This window comes from Babylonia areolata, chromosome 6 (genome assembly GCF_041734735.1).
Source record: "Babylonia areolata isolate BAREFJ2019XMU chromosome 6, ASM4173473v1, whole genome shotgun sequence".
In the NCBI taxonomy this organism is placed as follows: domain Eukaryota; kingdom Metazoa; phylum Mollusca; class Gastropoda; order Neogastropoda; family Buccinidae; genus Babylonia; species Babylonia areolata.
Genome location: NC_134881.1, coordinates 50430697 through 50449611, shown reverse-complemented (window position 1 = coordinate 50449611; position 18915 = coordinate 50430697). Strand labels below are relative to the sequence as shown.

At 44.7% G+C, this 18915-nt stretch overlaps 1 protein-coding gene across 1 annotated transcript in view; it reads left to right on the top strand.

Annotated features, from left to right (window-relative positions):
* Positions 1-2067: 2067 nt before the first annotated feature.
* Positions 2068-18915, top strand: part of LOC143283550 (glutamine-dependent NAD(+) synthetase-like) — a 60503-nt gene continuing 43655 nt past the window's right edge. Inside the window, exons 1-6 of the mRNA XM_076589795.1 lie at positions 2068-2224; positions 4287-4347; positions 7453-7569; positions 8211-8264; positions 8834-8975; positions 17856-17944. Coding sequence (XP_076445910.1) covers positions 2140-2224; positions 4287-4347; positions 7453-7569; positions 8211-8264; positions 8834-8975; positions 17856-17944 — 548 coding nt within the window. The 5' untranslated portion in view covers positions 2068-2139. The remainder of the gene's footprint in view (positions 2225-4286; positions 4348-7452; positions 7570-8210; positions 8265-8833; positions 8976-17855; positions 17945-18915) is intronic.

The following is an 18915-nucleotide window of genomic DNA, read 5'->3' as shown; positions in this document are numbered from 1 at the left end:
TCTACTTTAGTGATGTATAAAGCGGCGCAAACTGAAGCTAAGGACGGTATACATGGAGGCACAACCAAGTGCTAAAAGAAATTGCACACGTGGTGAGCACTACCCAATGAGCACCCACACAACCAGAAGTCACAAGTTCCAGTAAAGTTCCTCTCTGCAGAAGGCAAAAAAGTCTAAATGCTGGATGGTGCCAAAGATTGGGAACGCATAGTTGACCAACCAGGGGAGAAGAAACACCCAGAAATCATCAGCAAGAGCGGCGTGAGACCGGGCATAGTACTCCACTCCAAAGCAACGAAACACAAGCGATTCTGACTGAGCACACTGTGCCATACGAAACCAGAATGGAGGAAGCCCACATCTACAAGACCGAGAAGAATGCTAATCTATCCTGCAGCCTGAGAGAATCTGGCTTCCATCCCAAAGTCCTCGCCATAGAGATTGGTGCACGAGGGTTTGTAAGCGCATCTGCCTGCTATACAGCCACATGGAACAGCTGGCGATTTCTGGCAGAGAAAGAACAAGGGCCGGATCTCAAGGCAATGGCAGAAGCAGCAGAAAAGAGTTCCAGCTGGATCTGGTCAGTGGAGAGAAATTTCCCTACTCAAACTAGGCGTTGAGCCAGTGGTTAAAACGTAAGCCACTGAGAAAGGTGACTCAGTCCTGAAGTGGCGACCACGCTGAAGGCGCGGCGGGTTCGAACCTGCTGAAGACCAGGTTGGAAAAAAAAAAAAGGGAAAAAATTAGCCGGCGGAGTCATGACATGGGTGCGGCCCGTAAGTGAGTTACTGAAGGGCCGAAACACATGGCTGAGGGGGGCTTCTTCTCTAAGATTTTGTATTGTCCAGCTCTCCCTAGAGTTTCTTTTTCTTTTTCTTTTTTTTTCTGTTTTGCTGCCCCGTCATCTGCACACGGTTTCAGTGGCATTACTCACACGCAGCTCATTCCGAGTCCCCAGGCTAGTAAACACAGCCACACCCAGTTTCGTCTGTCACACTCCCAGCGCCGTCGGCAGTCCGTCCGCAGGGAACTAACGATGTTAGGTCGCCAGGAGGCCACACACCAGAGGAGACCCTGCACTGCTGCTGAGTCGCTTCGGCGGCCACGTGTTCAGTGGTGCCTGTTCTGATTTAACGTACTGCACCTACTAAGCCCCCTACCAACGACAATAATGGCTTAGTCGCAGAGCCAGACTGAGTGGAGACCGCCACCACGTCCCTTCAACAACAGCCCCCCATGAATCTGCCCAGGCGCTACACTGAACTTGAGACATCGTTGACACGACTCACCCCAAGCACGGATGTGGAGGGGTATCAGTCGAAACGGCTGAGGTCACCATGAGAGCAAGGCATGAGAGACTTTGGGACTGTTTTGTTTATATTGATGATGATGAAGGAAGAGGATGAGAAGGATGACGATGATGATGTTGCTATGGAGGTCCATTTTGGTTTTGGACTACACGACAAGGCTGTACTCTACGCTTCCTGTCAAAAGGCATTTGCAGTGTTGGTCAGGTAATTAGAGCAACATACCAAAGATGCATTCGTGATGTGGATGATACTTGACTGTGTGGTCCCAGTCTCCCCATTTAAGCCCATAGCACACTCAACTCTGCGGGTAGGAGCCGGCCGCGGGCCGACTCGGAAAACGGCCCACCTCCGCTGGGGTCCGAACCCGCGTCAGTCCTCCCAGCTGTCAGTTCCGATGCTAACCACTTCGTCACGGCGGCTGGTCCTCTGGAGTTTCTTATCACATATTATATTTTGGATTTGTCCGAACGCAGTGACGCTTCCTTGCGAAACTGAACTGCAAGAACTGAAATGAAACATGCTGTGTAAAATCAGTTGAAGGAAAAGTAAAATCTTGTGAACCAAAAAACAACAACATAGAGCCAAAGAACACAAGTCGCAATGAATCAGTATTATCATTTGGTTACGTGGTTACGAAATCATACGACAAATATACTTTGGCTTCTGTGAATTCAAGATTACAGAGTTGAACAAAAGTACGTAGTCTGGATTGTTTCGTTGAAAACCAAATCCAGCTTTTTGTATTTGTGTGCTGGCAGGGAGATCTTTGAATTGAACACGCCATGTTGTTAATGACTTCGTGACCTGTGGAGAGCTGCTTGGATTGATCATGGGAAGGAAAGTTATTATTGCTGCCTGTTCGCTTAATCAATGGGCGTTAGATTTCACTGAAAACGCAAGAAGAATAATTGACAGTAAGTAGTTGAATCTTTCAATACAATTTGTTCACGTGGCTGGTCAGACAAGGTATCGTCATAATGGTTTGTTTTGTTTGATGTGGGTCCCGTTGTATTCATCCGGCATGATCGTCTGAACTCATAGTTTTAGGTTTCATGGGTAGGAGGTTGGCGTTAAGATATAATTCTGCACAACCCTCGATTGTATTTTAGAACGGAAATGGTGAATTTATAGCACTTTATGATGGATGTTTTATAATGTGGTTTGAACAGTGTTAAATACGGGAATTCCCGTTGGTTCCACAAAACGCAAACTGGAAAGACAAAAGAAACAAGTTCCAGATGTTTGGCCACACGTGAAAAGCTTTTTGCTTCGTATGAGATTATGGTTTATAAATTTATGAAAGAAGGTGTGAATATGAATTTTTTGAATGAAATTAAAGTGTACAAGTATACAAAAATGACATAAAATCATGGGGATTACTGAATGGCGGGGTAAAAACGGTTATACACGAAAAAGCCCACTTGTGTATAATTATATATAATTATATACAAGTGAAAGTGGGAGTTGCAGCCACAAACGAAGAAGAAGAAGAACGGATGCAAATCTGAATTCTTCAATAGTTGAGATATGCAACATGGAGAGATTGTACATCCAGTTTTATTTTCAATTTCATGGTTAAAAATTGACTTCAAACAGTATTTAGTTGATAAACAATCATGTCATGTTCTGAGGTTAAATCCAGTTGTCAGGACATAAAACAACTGAGAGTTTTTTTCACAAATTTCACCATATTATTTTCCAAGAAACATTCCACAGTAAATCGATAGGAGGTCAGTTGGAAACAAAATCAAGATGAAGATCATTTACCTGTTTTGTTTCCATTTTCATCAGTTTTCTTTCTTTTCAAATCAGTCCACTAGGCTTGTCTTGAGTGGTAAATGGAGCATGTGCTGCCCCTTAATTCCTCATACATCACTATAAATCTGGCAATTTCTTTCAGTTCCATGGCCATCTTGGATCTTGCGCATTTGCATCGCGAAATTGCGAACAATATACCAAAGGTGTTCGGCATAGACAAAAGCAGCAAACATGCTGTCCTGTTCTTCAGTTGATAGCCTGCATTGCTACAACCAGACACTGTACAATGAAGTGCCATCATAAACACAATACAAAAACCAAATTATCAAGCAAAAAGTAAAAAAAAAAGATGCCTGTTGGTTCTCACGATCGCCTTAAGTTTGTTGTTTACAATTTGGGAGAGCTAATCAACTTCAAGAGCACTGATCATGTGACATGCCTCTATAAGCCATGTAAGTACAGAGTTCTCCAGCATTCTATTCGCACAACCGTCTGCCAGTAACTTGAGTAAGGTGGACAGTCCTCTTCAGAGAACTTGCATGAGCAGCAGCACTAAAACCAGTTAAAGAAGCAAAAGCAAGAAGCAGAAGCCTTTCACACCTTCTTGGGACCTGTTTTTCATACCTGCTCATTTGACCCAGTATTAAAAAAGGGTTTCCATTTGAAAAGCGTATGGATGGGCGCAACAGCCAAGTGGATCATTGAACTTTCAATCTGAGACTGAGAGTCTTGGGTTCAAATCCCAGTCACAAAGCCTGGTGGGTAAAGGGTGGAGATTTTTCTGATCTCCCAGGTCAACAGATGTGCAGACCTGCTAGTGCCTGAATCCCCTTCGTCAGTTCCTGTGTATACTATGCATGCAGAAAATCAAATACGCACATTAAAGATCCTGCGATCCATGTCAGCGTTTGCTGTTTTATGGAAACAGAACATACTAGCATGCAACCACCCCCCGCGCCCCTCCCCCCACACACACACTTCCACCCCACCCCCCTGAAAACTGAGTATGACTGTCTACATGGTGGGGGTAGAAATGGTCATACACATGAAAAAGTTTTTAAAGGCCCATTCATGTATATATATAAGTTAACATGCGAGTCACAGCCCACAAACAAAAAAGATCTAAAGCTGATATGTTATTATACTGACATGTTATACTCTGAATTGAAATTTGAATGGTATATTGGTTTTTGTTGTTTTTGTTTTTACCTTGCGTAGGCATTACTGCTGCAAAACAGAAAGGTGCAACACTACGCTGTGGGCCAGAGTTGGAAGTCAGGTAAGGACAAACCTCGCTTTAGTGCCAATACCAAAGTAGACTAATTGAAATAGAGCATGAGCAACCTGCATGCATCCTTCTTTCCAGCAAATACAAATTTGGGGAAAATGTATATATGGAGGAGGGAGGAGGAGGTCCAGGAGAGAGGAGGGGAGGAGGTTGCAGGTGGAGGGGTCAGGGGGACAGGATATGTCATGTGTTTTTACATGTGTATATTTACATGGATGCATAATTTTTAGTATTATGTCCATTCATTTGTGAACAGTGTGAATTTATGTTTTGTGGACCCCATTGCGTACCATTTGAATAAGTGAATATGTCTTCTGATTGTTGAAAAATAACTATTTTTCACTTTTACCATCGTTCAACTTCAAGGTCACAATCACAAGAAAATGGCTTTAGTTTTTGTACTATATTCTTTCACTTTTACCATCGTTCAACTTCAAGGTTACTATCTCAAGAAAATGGCTTTAGTTTTTGTACTATATTCTTTCACTTTTACCATCGTTCAACTTCAAGGTTACTATCTCAAGAAAATGGCTTTAGTTTTTGTACTATATTCTTTCACTTTTACCATCGTTCAACTTCAAGGTTACTATTTCAAGAAAATGGCTTTAGTTTTTGTACAATATTCTTTGGGGAGAACAGTTTGACTGCCTTCAAAATTAATGAAAGTTGTCATATGATAAAACTCCACTGCTAAAGTAAAGTCTGTAAGACTGAGAGTTTCAGGTTCCAGGTAATGGATCAGTTTTATCTTTAATGAATATTTTTCCCTTCAGGTCAACATAATTCATTCTCTAAACTTGTAAGTTGTGGTGGGAAAAGGTGGATACAGGAATTGTTATACTCATAGCTGACCCAGTGATACTTAGTGAACGTGATGAAATTAATTATCATTGAAAATATAAATAGCTTGAATAGCTATGGGAGATGAGAGAAAAAGATTCAGGATGAAGGGATAGATAGATAGACAGATAGATAGATAGAAAGAAATATTGTTGATATTTAAGTATGATTATTTGTTACTTTTGTATTTCATTTTAACAGTATATTTTGTTGTCCATTGTTCCCCTTAATGTAAATATTCCTCTTGGGCAGCTGTATGAAGTCTTTGGATTGTGAATATTTTTCCTGTTGAGAGTCAGAACACCAAAGAATTATACAAGGTGTATAATTCTGTAGCATGGGGGATGGTTCACTGCCACTGATGAGATATCTGAGCAGTGTGCACAGGTCAAAACTACAGTCATATCAAGCATACACATGTTTCTCTCTGGGAGATTTTTGTTGTTGTTGTCATTGGAATATATAGTGTATATATTGTTATTGTTGTGCTTGATGCATCTAACTTATTATGCAATTTTATTGTAACTTTTTTGGGGGTGGGGGGAGGATGGATCGAGACAGGGGGAGGGAGCGGGGGGATAGGGAACAGGCCTACTTTTTTTTTCCAGATTTCATATTGTAACACAGACAGCTTGCGCTCAAATTAATATGCACACACTATATAATATATGTACACTCCTAAACATCAAACAATTCAAATTACCCCATTTGCAACCTTCCAAGACTTTAAATCTTTCTTCCAATCCCAACTCCATCTACCACCACCCCCCACCCACGCCACAACCCCCTCCCTCCCACCCGCCCATCCCACCCCTTTTTTTTCCTTAAAAAAAAAACAAGGTTTTTTATTTGAACTTTAATTAACCATATTTGTGAAGTAATTTTTAGGATGGAAAAGTTGTTTGTTTACCATCACTCATTTTCCTCCATATCATGTTGTATCATAAAATTAGTTAACCAGCGGTTGGTTGCTAGCATCTCTTTCTAGATCCAGGTAAAGGCAACTGTACAAGCACTATCCATTAGGTTCTGGTTTGCCTGACAGTGCCTCGGTTATGGCACAGCTGAGACGACTACTGATAAACTGCATTTTAACCTTCCTTTTATTCCTCTCGAAGCATAAGGTAAAAGCGTTTATTCTATCATTTATTAATCAATGATAAGTTACTGTTGGATTTATATTTTGCCGTCTTATTTCCTGTTCTTGGTATCATTTTCGTGGGCAGCTTTGTGAAGTCAGCAGACTGACTTCTTTCGGACTGAGATTGAGAAACACAATAATAGCAAATGGTATCTCTAGTCTAGATCACTTATTTAACATGGAGTTGCCATTGCTGATATATCAGATGAGTACATAGGGGATGAAACAGCAGTCATTTCAGGCACAAAAATGGTTATCTTAAGGGGAGAATTCATATGGTTCCCATTCGCTGTCTTTGAAAGGTTCAGAACGTTAAAGTATGTTTGTGTACACCTTGTCTGTTCACTTCCTTTGACAATATTGATCAGTTTGATGTATGCTTAAGAAAAGGTAAGTTGATGATATGACTCATCTGTGTCTAATGCCCTCCGTAAAAAGGATAAAGCAGACAATAAAACTTAACTGTTCCTTTCATCCTCTTATCTCTCAAGAAATGATAAGCTGTTTACTGATTAGTTTCTTGAAGAACTACATTTTTGTCTGGCAACACTGTTCAGTTCAGAATGTTCTTCTCGGTGATACAAATTTTCATGATGATATGCTAAATGAACCAGACACCAGACCTTTTGTGAAACTGCACAGATCTTTGGGTTTTGCCAGTTAGTCAGTGGGGCAACTCATAGGCCACGCCATGGTACTACTACTAGTAGATATTGTGCTGTCCAGATCCAAAATACTGGTAACATCCATTGATGTCAGTGATTTAAGTATGTCTAACCACTTTTTGCTCACCGCACACACTAATCTGTCAAGGCCTCGCACTTAAAAAATTATAAAAGTCTGAAAAATAAAAAATATATTGACTAATTGAGAGATACAAATTCAGTCATGTTGGTGACAGACCCTCCCACTGGTTCAGAAGATCTTGTATGTGTGTTACATGTGTGCACTCGATAAGTTTATACACGCACACAGAGATACACATGCATGCATGTGTGTGTGTGTGTGCGCGCTCGCACACACACACACACACACACAACTCTATCAGTAAAAGAAAAGTTTATGAATATCCTCATACAAACTGTCATGTGATGATTAATGGCTTTCTCTATCAGTGGCTATGGATGTGCTGATCATTTCTTGGAGAGTGACACATACCTGCACTCATGGGAGATGCTGACTCAGATCATGAAAAACCCAACATGCCAAGACATCATTGTGGATGTGGGAATGTAAGTTTCCTTCTCATTCAGTGAGGCCTGCCTAATATACATCTGTCCTTTCATTATTTTTTATGTATGGTCATAGAAATGAGTTTGAGTGTAAAATACTGTACGCAGAAAGGCATTAGGCATGCCTATTATAATTACCTGCTTAGCAGACACAAACACACAGTCTGTCTCTCAGTCTTTCTCTGTCATTCTATCTCTGTGTGCTTCTTCTCTCTCTCTCTCTCTCTGTCTGTCTGTCTCTGTCTCTCTCTCCCTCCCCCTTCTCTGACCCCTCTCTCTCTCTCACACATACACATACAGTATGTTCTTGTAGTATGGGCAGGTCTCAGATGGACATGAAGACTGAAATAATTTTTTTCAGACCCTTAACACACTGACACAGTAAGAACATTTTTTTGCTCCAGATTTGAAAAAAAAAATTTAAAACTCATTTACTGTTATTAAAACCTATGACAAGCAGAGACTCTCACATTCTTCTATTTCACAGTTACCTATAAGTAACCGAAAGCCATTTTATTCAGAAGAAATATCAACTTGTAGATCTATGTATGCGTCTGTTACTAATGAATAGATAAGGAGTTCCTGTAGCTCCATTGTTTGTTGATTCAACAGGTTTCTTCTTACTGTTATTTATTGAACAGGCCAGTGATGCACAAGAATGTGGCATACAACTGCAGAGTCATATTTTTGAACAAGTAAGTCAAACAAGTCCTGAGAGATATGTGTTTGTATGTGTTTGTCTGCAGTGCACTTTTGCTGTGTATATAATTTTGCATGCATGTTATGGTATCACTGTGTGTATGGTTCTATAAATTATGTATGAGATATGGATACAGACTGAGTATCAGTATATAATGATATCAGCTTGGATATATATATATGTTAATACATTTTGAAAGGACAGAAGGTGACCAGTCAATTCATCTTAAGAATTTACAGAATTTCATATTTAAAACATGTATACACACACACACACACACACACACACACACACACACACACACACACACACACACACACACACATGCACACAGTGACACATGCGCACACACGCGCGCACACACACACACACTCACTCTCTCTCTCTCTCTCTCTCTCTCTCTTTTCAGCATATTTAACATAGCATGCTTTAGTTCCCATTTCAGACTGCATTTCTCAAAATGCATGATTTTAAGGATTAGGAGGACATACTTGATGAGTACTAACATGTACTGTATTTGTTCATTGGTACACTTAATCTGAGATTTTAACCCTCCATTCCCAGGAAAATCATACTGATTCGTCCAAAGATGATTTTGTGTGATGATGGAAACCATCGTGAGACTCGCTGGTTCACAGCTTGGAAGCGAGAAAGAGAAACAGAAGACTTTTATCTTCCACGAATGGTTCAAGAAGTTACTAACCAGGTGAGATAAAGGACAAAAGTGTTTTTATTGATTCAGTGTTGTTATAATGAAATGTATTCATGTATTTAAAAAAAACCCAACTAACGTTTCTGACAAGATGATTCAAAATGATTATAGACTGATAGTTGCAGTGGCGAAATGGTTAGAGCACTGTATTGTTGCCTGAGTTTTTTAGTTCGACCCCAGGTTTCAGCACACCTGGTGGGTTAAACTTAAAGATGGAGATTTTTCAGATCACCCAGGTCAACACATGTGCAAACCTGCTAATGCCTGAACCCTCTTCATGTTTATGTGCATGCAGAAAATTAACTGTGCACATTAAAGATCCTGTAATTAAATTTTAATCAGAGAATGATCATACCTTTTCAAAACCAAACATCTAAATCAACAATTTGGTGTCATATACTGTACCATGTCAAACTGATGCAAACTAGGCCTATCGGTTTGCTCTGCTTGGCCAAATTTCCCGCCGCTAACAGTGAAAAGACAACCTGTCTTGCCTGGTTCGCTCTTAGCCAATCAAATGCCTCTGAAAGTTACAAACGCTGAGCCAATCAAACGCCTCTAAAAGCCTCAAATGCTGAACCATTCCTTTGGCCAAGGCTCTCGATGCCATCTTGTCAGGTTTATGCTCTGTCTCGTCTAACGCTTTTTTTGGCTATTAAGCGTGTTCATTTGACCTTATTTCATTGCATGTGGCTTGATTTTACTGTATTCTTACCTTTTGTGTACTCGATTCGACTCTGCCCCCTAGAATCGTATTTTTTCTCTGCCTCTCAGTCGATCTTGTCTTTCCTTTCTCTGTTGGGGATCGGATTTTTCGCTGGGTGCCTAAGCGCGGTTACCATGCCTCGTACGTCATCCCATGACAGCAGAAACCATGATGCTGGGATCAAGACTCGGCAAGAGACTCCCAGGCCCGGAGCTCATGGTTTCTCCTGATAGGGACCGCGGCGATGCGTCTTTGGACGCTGATTGTGGAGGCGATGCTCATCCCATTAAAACGGTCATGAAGGTGACGGGGGGGAAGGGGTACGTGCGTCGCCTCCCGAGTTGTCCCAGCGGGAGGCAGGAATATGGGGAAGTGGCAAGTCCTCTATTGGCGGTGGGGACTCAGGGTTAGACACAAACTCTCAAGTGGAGGCCGTGCCTGGCTGTTACCCCGGTCCCCACACTGAGATGGCCCTCAGGAGCTCCATTGCTATTTCCCCTCCTCCCTCCACTGCCGAGCCCCCTCCCCCACCTCAGTCTGTGGGGGAGAAAGTCCTGGTTCCGGGGGGGGACCTCTATTTTGCCCACCCCGGGCCAAGCCACCCCAATCTCCCCACAGGAGAGGATTCGGGGCACGTAGCCACCTGCTTTGCAGGTCTTCCCACTATCTGGCCGGTCTCCCATGCTGGGGGAGGCCCGTGTGTGTCAGGCGGGTCCAGGCAGTCAGCCTGCCGGACTTCTGGTGGGACTGACAACCAAATCAGACCTGACCTCCCTCCGACTTGGCCAGGTTTTTCCCTTCATGGAGGTCAAGGCGCCAGTGACCCTTGTGGGTGGGGTCACAGGATGACTGGCACCCACGGGTGGTTTCCCCCATTCTACCCGTACTGGGGCGCACCTATGGTGCACGCTGGCTTGGCAGGAGTACCAGGGGCCAACCCCTCGTCCTCTCCCCCCCGGGTCCAACCCAGCACATCTCACAGGGTGACACACACAGCCTCGACAAGTGGGATTGACTTCTTGTCAGTCAGGTCGTAGCTCCTCGGCCAGTATTGCCAATCAGTCCACAAATTGGGCCTCTGTCACCCCACAGGTGACCTCCACGCTTACAACGGCCTCCTTGTCAGAACCGACGGCTGCCAAGTCACCCCGTTCAGCCTGGGGGAGCCTGCAGTTTCCACCCACCCAGCCCTCGGTCCTACAGGGACATGAGTGGGTGTTTGCCCCCTCACAGCACTCATGGGTCCCTCTTGCATCCAGGGATGCCTTCTCTGAGAAGGTGTCGCACCAAGCGGATGAGCACTGTTCGCCCCCATCCAAGGGTGACAGATTGAGCCTGCGCCTCCCTAGGGACCAGCCTGAACCAAACTTGGACTTTGCTGAGCTCGAACTGACCCTCCCCAATCAGGTCACGCATGCTGAGTCGGTCCCTCAAGCTACATTGTCACCCTTGGCCCTCCTTAGGTAATGTGACTCTTAACTCCAGAACCACCAGACAACTCAGAGTGCCAGAAATGGCACAGGAATGGCTTAATAAGCCAGCCTGCACTGTCTGGGGTGCTGCTTCCATCCCTCCTCCAGGCAGGGAGTCTCTCTCTGCCCTGCGTGCCTTCCCCCCGAGCAAGTTCCTTAAAGACTTCTCCAAAGGTGGGGTGTGGTCCTTATACACACAGGACCACCCTGCCTACAGGGAAGCAGAGCCCTCCGCGCAGGAAAGGATGTTGGTCTCACAGCGCAGCACCTTCCCCACTTCAGCAAATCTATCCTTTAAAATGTTAACAAAGTGGGACAGATTGGCCCGCCGCTGCCTCCTCGAGGTTTTCATACCTTTTTCGACACTTTCCTCCACAGGGCCAATGAGCTGTGGGAACAGCATCTGGTTAATCAGGACACGGGGTCACCTTCCTCTGTCTCTCCGGGCCTCTTCACCAACCAGAGGTTAAACACTTTTGGCAATAGGGTAGCCTCTGGTCTCACAGCGGCCGCAGACACAGTTACCAGCCTTCACTTCAATACTGTGCTGGCTCGGCGTAATGCCATTCTCCACCTCTCCAACATTCCATTAGAGGAGAGGGCTGCCTTGTGGTCCATCCTGGCACAGCAGCCCTACCTCTTCGGCCAGTATGCGCCCCATTTCGTCAGCCACAGGCCAGAAACAAACAGGGAGGTGGTTTCATATTTAGCCCACACCTTCCAGGGGCGTCAGGGTTCGCTGCCATTGAAGAGACGGCCACCAGGGCCCCTCCATATGCCACGCCACATAAGTCAAAGTGGCGTGCACAGAATAAACGGCAGAGGAATAAACCACCTCATGTCCGTCCAAGCCGACTGGCCATGCCCAAAGCTAGAAGGCAGCACCCCTAATGACTGGGCCCCGATTCAGCACCGCCAGTCGTCCAGCCCCTCCAAGTAGGAATCTTGTCCCGGCACGCACATCACTGGCGAGCTCTGGGACTCAATGACTGGATTGTGTCGGTGCTAGAGTCGGGGTACATGTTGCCCCCCTCTCAGACCCACTCCTCATGTGCCCGGCTCAGTGGAGCAGGAGAGCATCTTAGAGACAAAGATATCGCACCTACTCCTCATAGGGGTGGTATCTCAACTCTCAGACCCGGCCCCGGTTTTTACGGCCAGTTGTTCGTGATTCCAAAGGTCTCGGGAGGGTGGAGACCAGTCTTGGACTTGTCCACCCTCAGCAAATTTCTCCCCCAAATCAAATTCAGGAGGGGGACACAGGCTGCAGATTCGAGAGACCATTCGACAGGGCGATTGGGCTACCTCTATCGATCAGAAAGATGCTTATTTTCATATCCTTATTCATCCGGCGTCCCATTGGTACCTGAGGTTTGTGTGGAGGGACAAGGTGTTCCAGTTCTCTGCCCTCCCATTTGGTCTGTCCTTTGCCCCTTTCCTGTTTACCAAGGTGGTGCGGGAATTGGTGTCCATCATCCGGTCGGAATCCATTCGTCTCTGTGTGTACCTGAACGACTGGCTCATTCTGGCCCAGTAGCAGGCCCTGTGCCAGAGTCATACGTCTAAACTTCTAGACTTTTGCTCCCAACTGGGCATCCTCACGAACCAGGAGAAATGCGATCTGTCCCCAAGTCAGTCCTTCGACTTCTTAGGGATGAGATTCGACACACGGTCCATGATAGTTTCTCCGACTCTGATCACTGGGACCGACTGGCAGACCTCCTCTGCCACTTGCACCGTTCCTGCTGGGCAACAGCACGGACATGTTCATCTCTCCTGGGCATGATGGAGTCCATGGCACCCCTCATCCCCCTGGGCAGGGTTCTCAAGCATCCTCTTCAGAGGGCACTGAGGCTACAGTGGTCCCAGAAAACCCAACCATGGGATACCCAGATATGTCTGGGCAAGTGGTTCCTCAAGGTGACATCAGAGTGGATAACCACCCCTCTTCGGACACAGGGGGTGCCCATAGCCCCATCTACACTTCAAGTGGCACTCTTCACAGACGCCTTCTCCCTGGGCTGGGGAGCCCATAGGGGGTGCCCATAGCCCCATCAACACTTCAAGTGGCACTCTTCACAGATGCCTCCTCCCTGGGCTGGGGAGTCCATATGGACTCAGTCCATGCAGCAGGGACTTGGTGCCCGGAGGAGCGCCTATGCCACATTAATGTTCTGGAACTGGAGGCAGTTTGCAGGGCTCTCCTGCACTTTGTGGGGGAGGCCACTGGCAAGATCATCCACTTGTTAATGGACAACACTACGGTCGCATGTTATGTGAACAAAGGGGGGGATGGTGGGGGGGCGCATTCAGCAGACCTCTCCCTGCAGACCAAGGCTCTCCTCAGTTGGTGCCACAGCAAGGGCATTGCACTTTCAGCGAGACACATAGCAGGAAAAGCCAACATCTTGGAAGATGCACTCAGCAGGTCCAAGAGTGTCATCTACACATAGTGGACCCTGGACAAGGACACCCTTCAGGGGGTGTGGGAGCGGTGGTTTCGGCTAATGGTGGACCTCTTTGCCACACAGTTCAACAAGAGACTCCCCACTTATGTCTCTCCGGTCGCCAACCTGGAAGTGTGGGCAGTGGATGCTCTGTCTCTAGACTGGAGTAGTCTGATTGCCTGTGCATTTCCTCCTTTTCCAGTTCTGTCCAAGGTGATTTGGAAAGCCAGATTGGAACGCCTGCAGCTGATTCTCATTGCACCGAAATGGCCAGCTCAGCCCTGGTATCCGGACCTCCAGTCCCTGACACATGTTTCACCTCTGGAACTCTAAACCAAACCTCATCTGCTGAGGCAGTCTCGTTCAGGGATCCCTCATTCCAATCCTCAGCTGCTCCACCTGCACTCGTGGCTGCTGTGCAGTTGGAACTGTCAGCACTACCATTGAAGTCTTCGACTCCTCGGTCAGTGTCTGTGTTGGAGGCGCTTACTAAGGAGGATGCCTCCTCTGACCTCCTCTCCATAGTCTCCAAAGTAAGGAGGGTGGGGACTGAGACTCTGTATGACTTTCTCTGGAAGAAATGGTTGCGGTGGTATACGGCTCAGGACGTTCCCCCTACTAACCCTACGAGCATGCAGCTGGCCAGCTTTCTGGCTCACTGCTCCTCGGTTCTCAACCTGTCTGCTAGTTCTGTGCGAGGATACAGGTCTGTCATCTGTACCACCATCAGACAGCTAGGTGGTCCATCCTTTGAAGCGGATTTCCTGCTCAGAGAGATGAGTAGGGGCGCCTCTCTGAAGGAAGCTAGAAACCCCAGAAGAGTGCCCCTGTGGGACTTGTTCCTGGTGCTGGATTTTATTTTGAAAGCAACCCATCGAGCCTTGGGGTACTATTCCCTTCAACTTACTCACCCTCAAAACCACTTTCCTTCTGTTGCTGGCCACGGGCCGTCGTAGAAGCGAGATACATGGTCTTAGGGGAACACCACAAGATCTGGCCTTCCACAGAGATGGTTCCATCACCCTCCGTTTCCTTCCAGAGTTCCTGGCTAAGAACCAAGTCTCGGAGGTCCCTTCCCCCTCTCTGAAAGTCAGACCTTTGTCTGATATTCTTGCCCAAGATAATGAGGATAGGCTTCTCTGCCCTGTTCGGTGCCTCAGATACTATTGGGATAGGTCTCACCACAGGCGTTCTTCTCAGAGACGTCTTCTCTTCTCCCTCAGTGAAAATTACAAGAAAGACATTGCTGCAGGCACCATTTCCTACTGGGTTTCCCAGGTCATTCTTAGAGCCTACTCTCATTCTCACAGGGATATCAGTTGTCTTAATCCCAGAGCACATGAAGTGCGGGCCATAGCCACTTCGGCTGCTTTCCAGCACTCAGTGCCACTGCAGCATGTCTTGGAGCCAGCCTTCTGGCGGTCTGAAAATCCCTTCATCAACTTCTACCTCAGGGATTTCCGTATGACCAGGGCTGATGGTTCCAAGGGGATTTCCTTTGTCGCGGCTAACATTGCCATCTCAGTTACAAGGGCTCCCCATGCGAACCAGTAGGCATTGCCCTCCTCAGTTTGCTTTAACTTTAAAACAACGTACCATGCATATATGCGCGGAGGCCGAAACTGCGCTGAGCATGTACCACACATATCTGCATGGTAGCGCCATTTGTAGTTGAACACGTGGCGCACACATCTGCGTGCCAATTTTTGTTTCAAAACAAAGACTGCCTGTCAACGGTCTTAGGGGAAAAAAACGCATGGAATTCCACATACCAATCATCCGTCTGTTTTTAGACCAGTTTCTGCTGACCTAGTCAGCGTTATCCGGTCGAATCCCCAACTTGAAACAAAGGACTCGAGAGTCATTTTGCTATCAAGGATGGCGTCGCAACAGATGAGGCGGACAGTCGTGTCACTTGAAGAAGTGCTTCAAGAAGTTGTTCAGAATGGCTCTGGTGATGAAAGTACTATTCAGAAAATGAAGATGAAGACAGAGAAAATGAAGGCAATATACTTGAAGATGTTGTCGTTTAGTCGTGTCACTTGAAGAAGTGCTTCAAGAAGTTGTTCAGAATGGCTCTGGTGATGAAAGTACTATTCAGAAAATGAAGATGAAGACAGAGAAAATGAAGGCAATATACTTGAAGATGTTGTCGTTCTGGATGACAGTGAAAATGAAGAAGAAATTGACGATACTTAGGAGACACATGTAGGTGATGGCGATCCTGATTTTCAACTCAAAAACGGAGATTGCGACAGTGACATTGATGATTCCATGGTTGTTGATGATTGAAGAAATGATGAACCAGTCAACAACAACAACAACAAAAATATGCAACCTGCTGTTGGTAGAAATCAGAGGCAGCAAACGTGGGTGCGCGGCATCAAGAACTTTCCGTGTTCCTGCTTTCACTGGTCAGTTTACATTTTCATCTGTCTGTACTTTTTGAGGTGCTGAATTTAGATCATGCACCGTTCAAACCATACCGTGTGTGTGTATGTGTGTGTGTGTGTGTGTGTGTGTTCAATCAGTCTCTGTGTTTCAGTCTCAGTTTATGTGCTGTGAACAATCATTGAATCAGTCTATAACACTATGTCTTTGTGATGTGGTTAGCCAGTAAACACACACACACACACACACACACACACACACACACACACACACACACACACACACACACACACACATTCAGTTTATAATTCTGACCTTGTGGGCTATCTTTGGACGGACAGAAACTGAACAGAACAGCAAAACAAACTTCGTGAATCCTCAGTGAGGAGACAATTCTGCACCGAAAGTGACAGTGTGTGCTTCCCATAATCTTTTGTTTTGTGCTTTTGTGTGAAGCTGAATTTTACATTATTTTTCAAGATTACCTCTCTGGATGCTTGAGGTGAGTGAAGGATTTTATTATTACGTTATTATCTGATGTTTTGACACATTCTTCGGTATGTTTTGTATAGATTATAAGTTTTGCTTTTTGCCACTTTGGGTGTCGTTGTTTCCTTGCATGGCTGAAACAAAAGAGGAAGAAAACAGTAACAAAAACACAACAGTGTGATAGATGAAAGATTCTTTTTTCCAATGATATCAAACTCTTACGCTGAATCTGTAATGAAAGGTAACAAATTTCCTCTTGAAAAGTACTAAAAGTAGCTCATTTCCAGGCTACACACAGCCACTGAACATCTCGCGTGAGACGAAAATCCACCCAGCTGAGGTACGCAGTGATAAAGTTAAATTCTGCATCAGTTTGACATGGTACAGCATATGACACCAAAAGGAGGAGTTTGTATTATACTCCATGTTTGGTGATACATATACTTACCATGTCAAACACGAATGCCCGCTTGTCCGTCCCCGCGTCTGTGCCGTGGTTCTCATGGGACATTTTCTTGATGGCCACGGAATGATTCAGAGCTTGTAGCTTTTAGAGGTGTTTGATTGGCTAAGAGCAGACTGGGCAAGACCGGGCGATGTCTTTTCACCGTTAGCCACGCAAAATTTGGCCAAGCAGAGCAAACCAGTAGGCCTAGTTTGCATCAGTTTGACATGGTAAGTGTATGTATCACCAAACATGGAGTTTAGTACAAACTCCTCCTATCTACTCGCCTTTTGCTATTTGTTTTGTCAATTTGCGACACGCTGAACTTTCACTACATATGTGCTTTTGATGAATTTTTCGTTTTCTGAATAGATCAGGTAAACTTCAGCAATCACTTTGAGAGGAATATTAATTGTTTTTGAAGATGAGCATGTATTTTCATGGGTTCTGACAATAAGTAGTATCTTTTTTGTTTGTTTGTTTGTTTCAAAGATGAGCATGCATTTTCATGGATTCCAACAATGTTTTGGCATTCATGCCAAAGATATAGTGCAAAGAGTTAGATCAAGCATGAGCCATGAAAGCTTTGTCTCTTGTTTATTTGACCTGGCTAAAAGCATTAAACCAAAAACTGAAAAAGGAGAGGTTTGTATTGTCTTGGGTTTGCAATAGTTTGGGTTTTTTTTATTATGATTTTAGAATGAAGTGCATATATAAACACACTTGTATGTGTGTGCACATACACACACACAGTGACACATGCACACGCACGCGCGCGCGCGCACACACACACACACACACACACATGTAATTTATATACAATATAATTATAGGTATTTATATTTACATGTACAAGCAAAATACATTTTCTGTTGAAAATTGTTTGTATAGTGCTTGGTTTACTGCTTTATTTGTTTTCTACAGAAATGTGTTCCCTTTGGAGATGGTGTGATTGCTACACTTGACACATGTTTTGCCCCAGAAATCTGTGAAGAACTTTGGAACCCAAGGAGGTGAGTAGATGGAAGGTCAGAGTTGTGAGAAACGAATGCACCACAGCCATTTGAGCCTTTTGACTAACATCACTTTCTTCACAAATAGATTTAAGTGGTAAAGGTCAGCCAAACATATTGATTGAAGCAAAATTATGAGCATTTGGGTGCGTGTGGCAATGTCTGAAGTTTGAATTCAGACAGTTTTTAAGGGTTCAGACAGGGTTCAGTTGTGACGGAAATCAAATCTGATAGTCTTGTGCTACTTAGAAATACATTTTGACAGGATGCTGATCTTTAGAAAACATATTGACAGCACTGTTCTGAAATGTAAAAAGGGTCTTTCAGTCTAAAAGGCAGAGGCGGCCAAAGGCATTGAGTATCGCCATCTCTTCTGGCTATATCAGTCACTCTTCTCTGTGTGATTGACAGTAGACTAGGTTTAACTACACTTCCTCAAAGCAAGCTCTTTAAGTTAGAAAGAATCAAAATGAAATGATGAGACTGACACTGGAAACAAGGGAAGACACTCCTGAGACCATGACATATTTGCTTGACCTTCCTTCAGTGCAGGCCAAACACCAGTCAGAAATGAAACAAGTTCAGGCTTATTTCAGAGCACTTGAATACCCTCAAAATGCTCTGCATGGTGTTACAGTGAAGAAACTAAAAGGCAGCCATCTAGGATGTGGAAAATCATGGATGGAACAAGCAGAAAATACCATTCTGCTTTAATGCCAGCTATAACATCTGAAAGAAACAAAAGAATGGGAAGAATACCCAGAACACCTCAAGCACTTCTTCAACACTTCTTCAGGGAAGACACTTTACTAAATGGCTTGAGGGCAAAGCTACTTATAGAAGAAAATAGCGAGAAAGAGGATAGCAGCATGCATACAGATAGTTCATTTACAAAATATCAATCTGGTTGAGGATACACTGTAAAGCTAAATGGGTAAACAGTCATGGAAGAGAATACATAAAGTCACAAC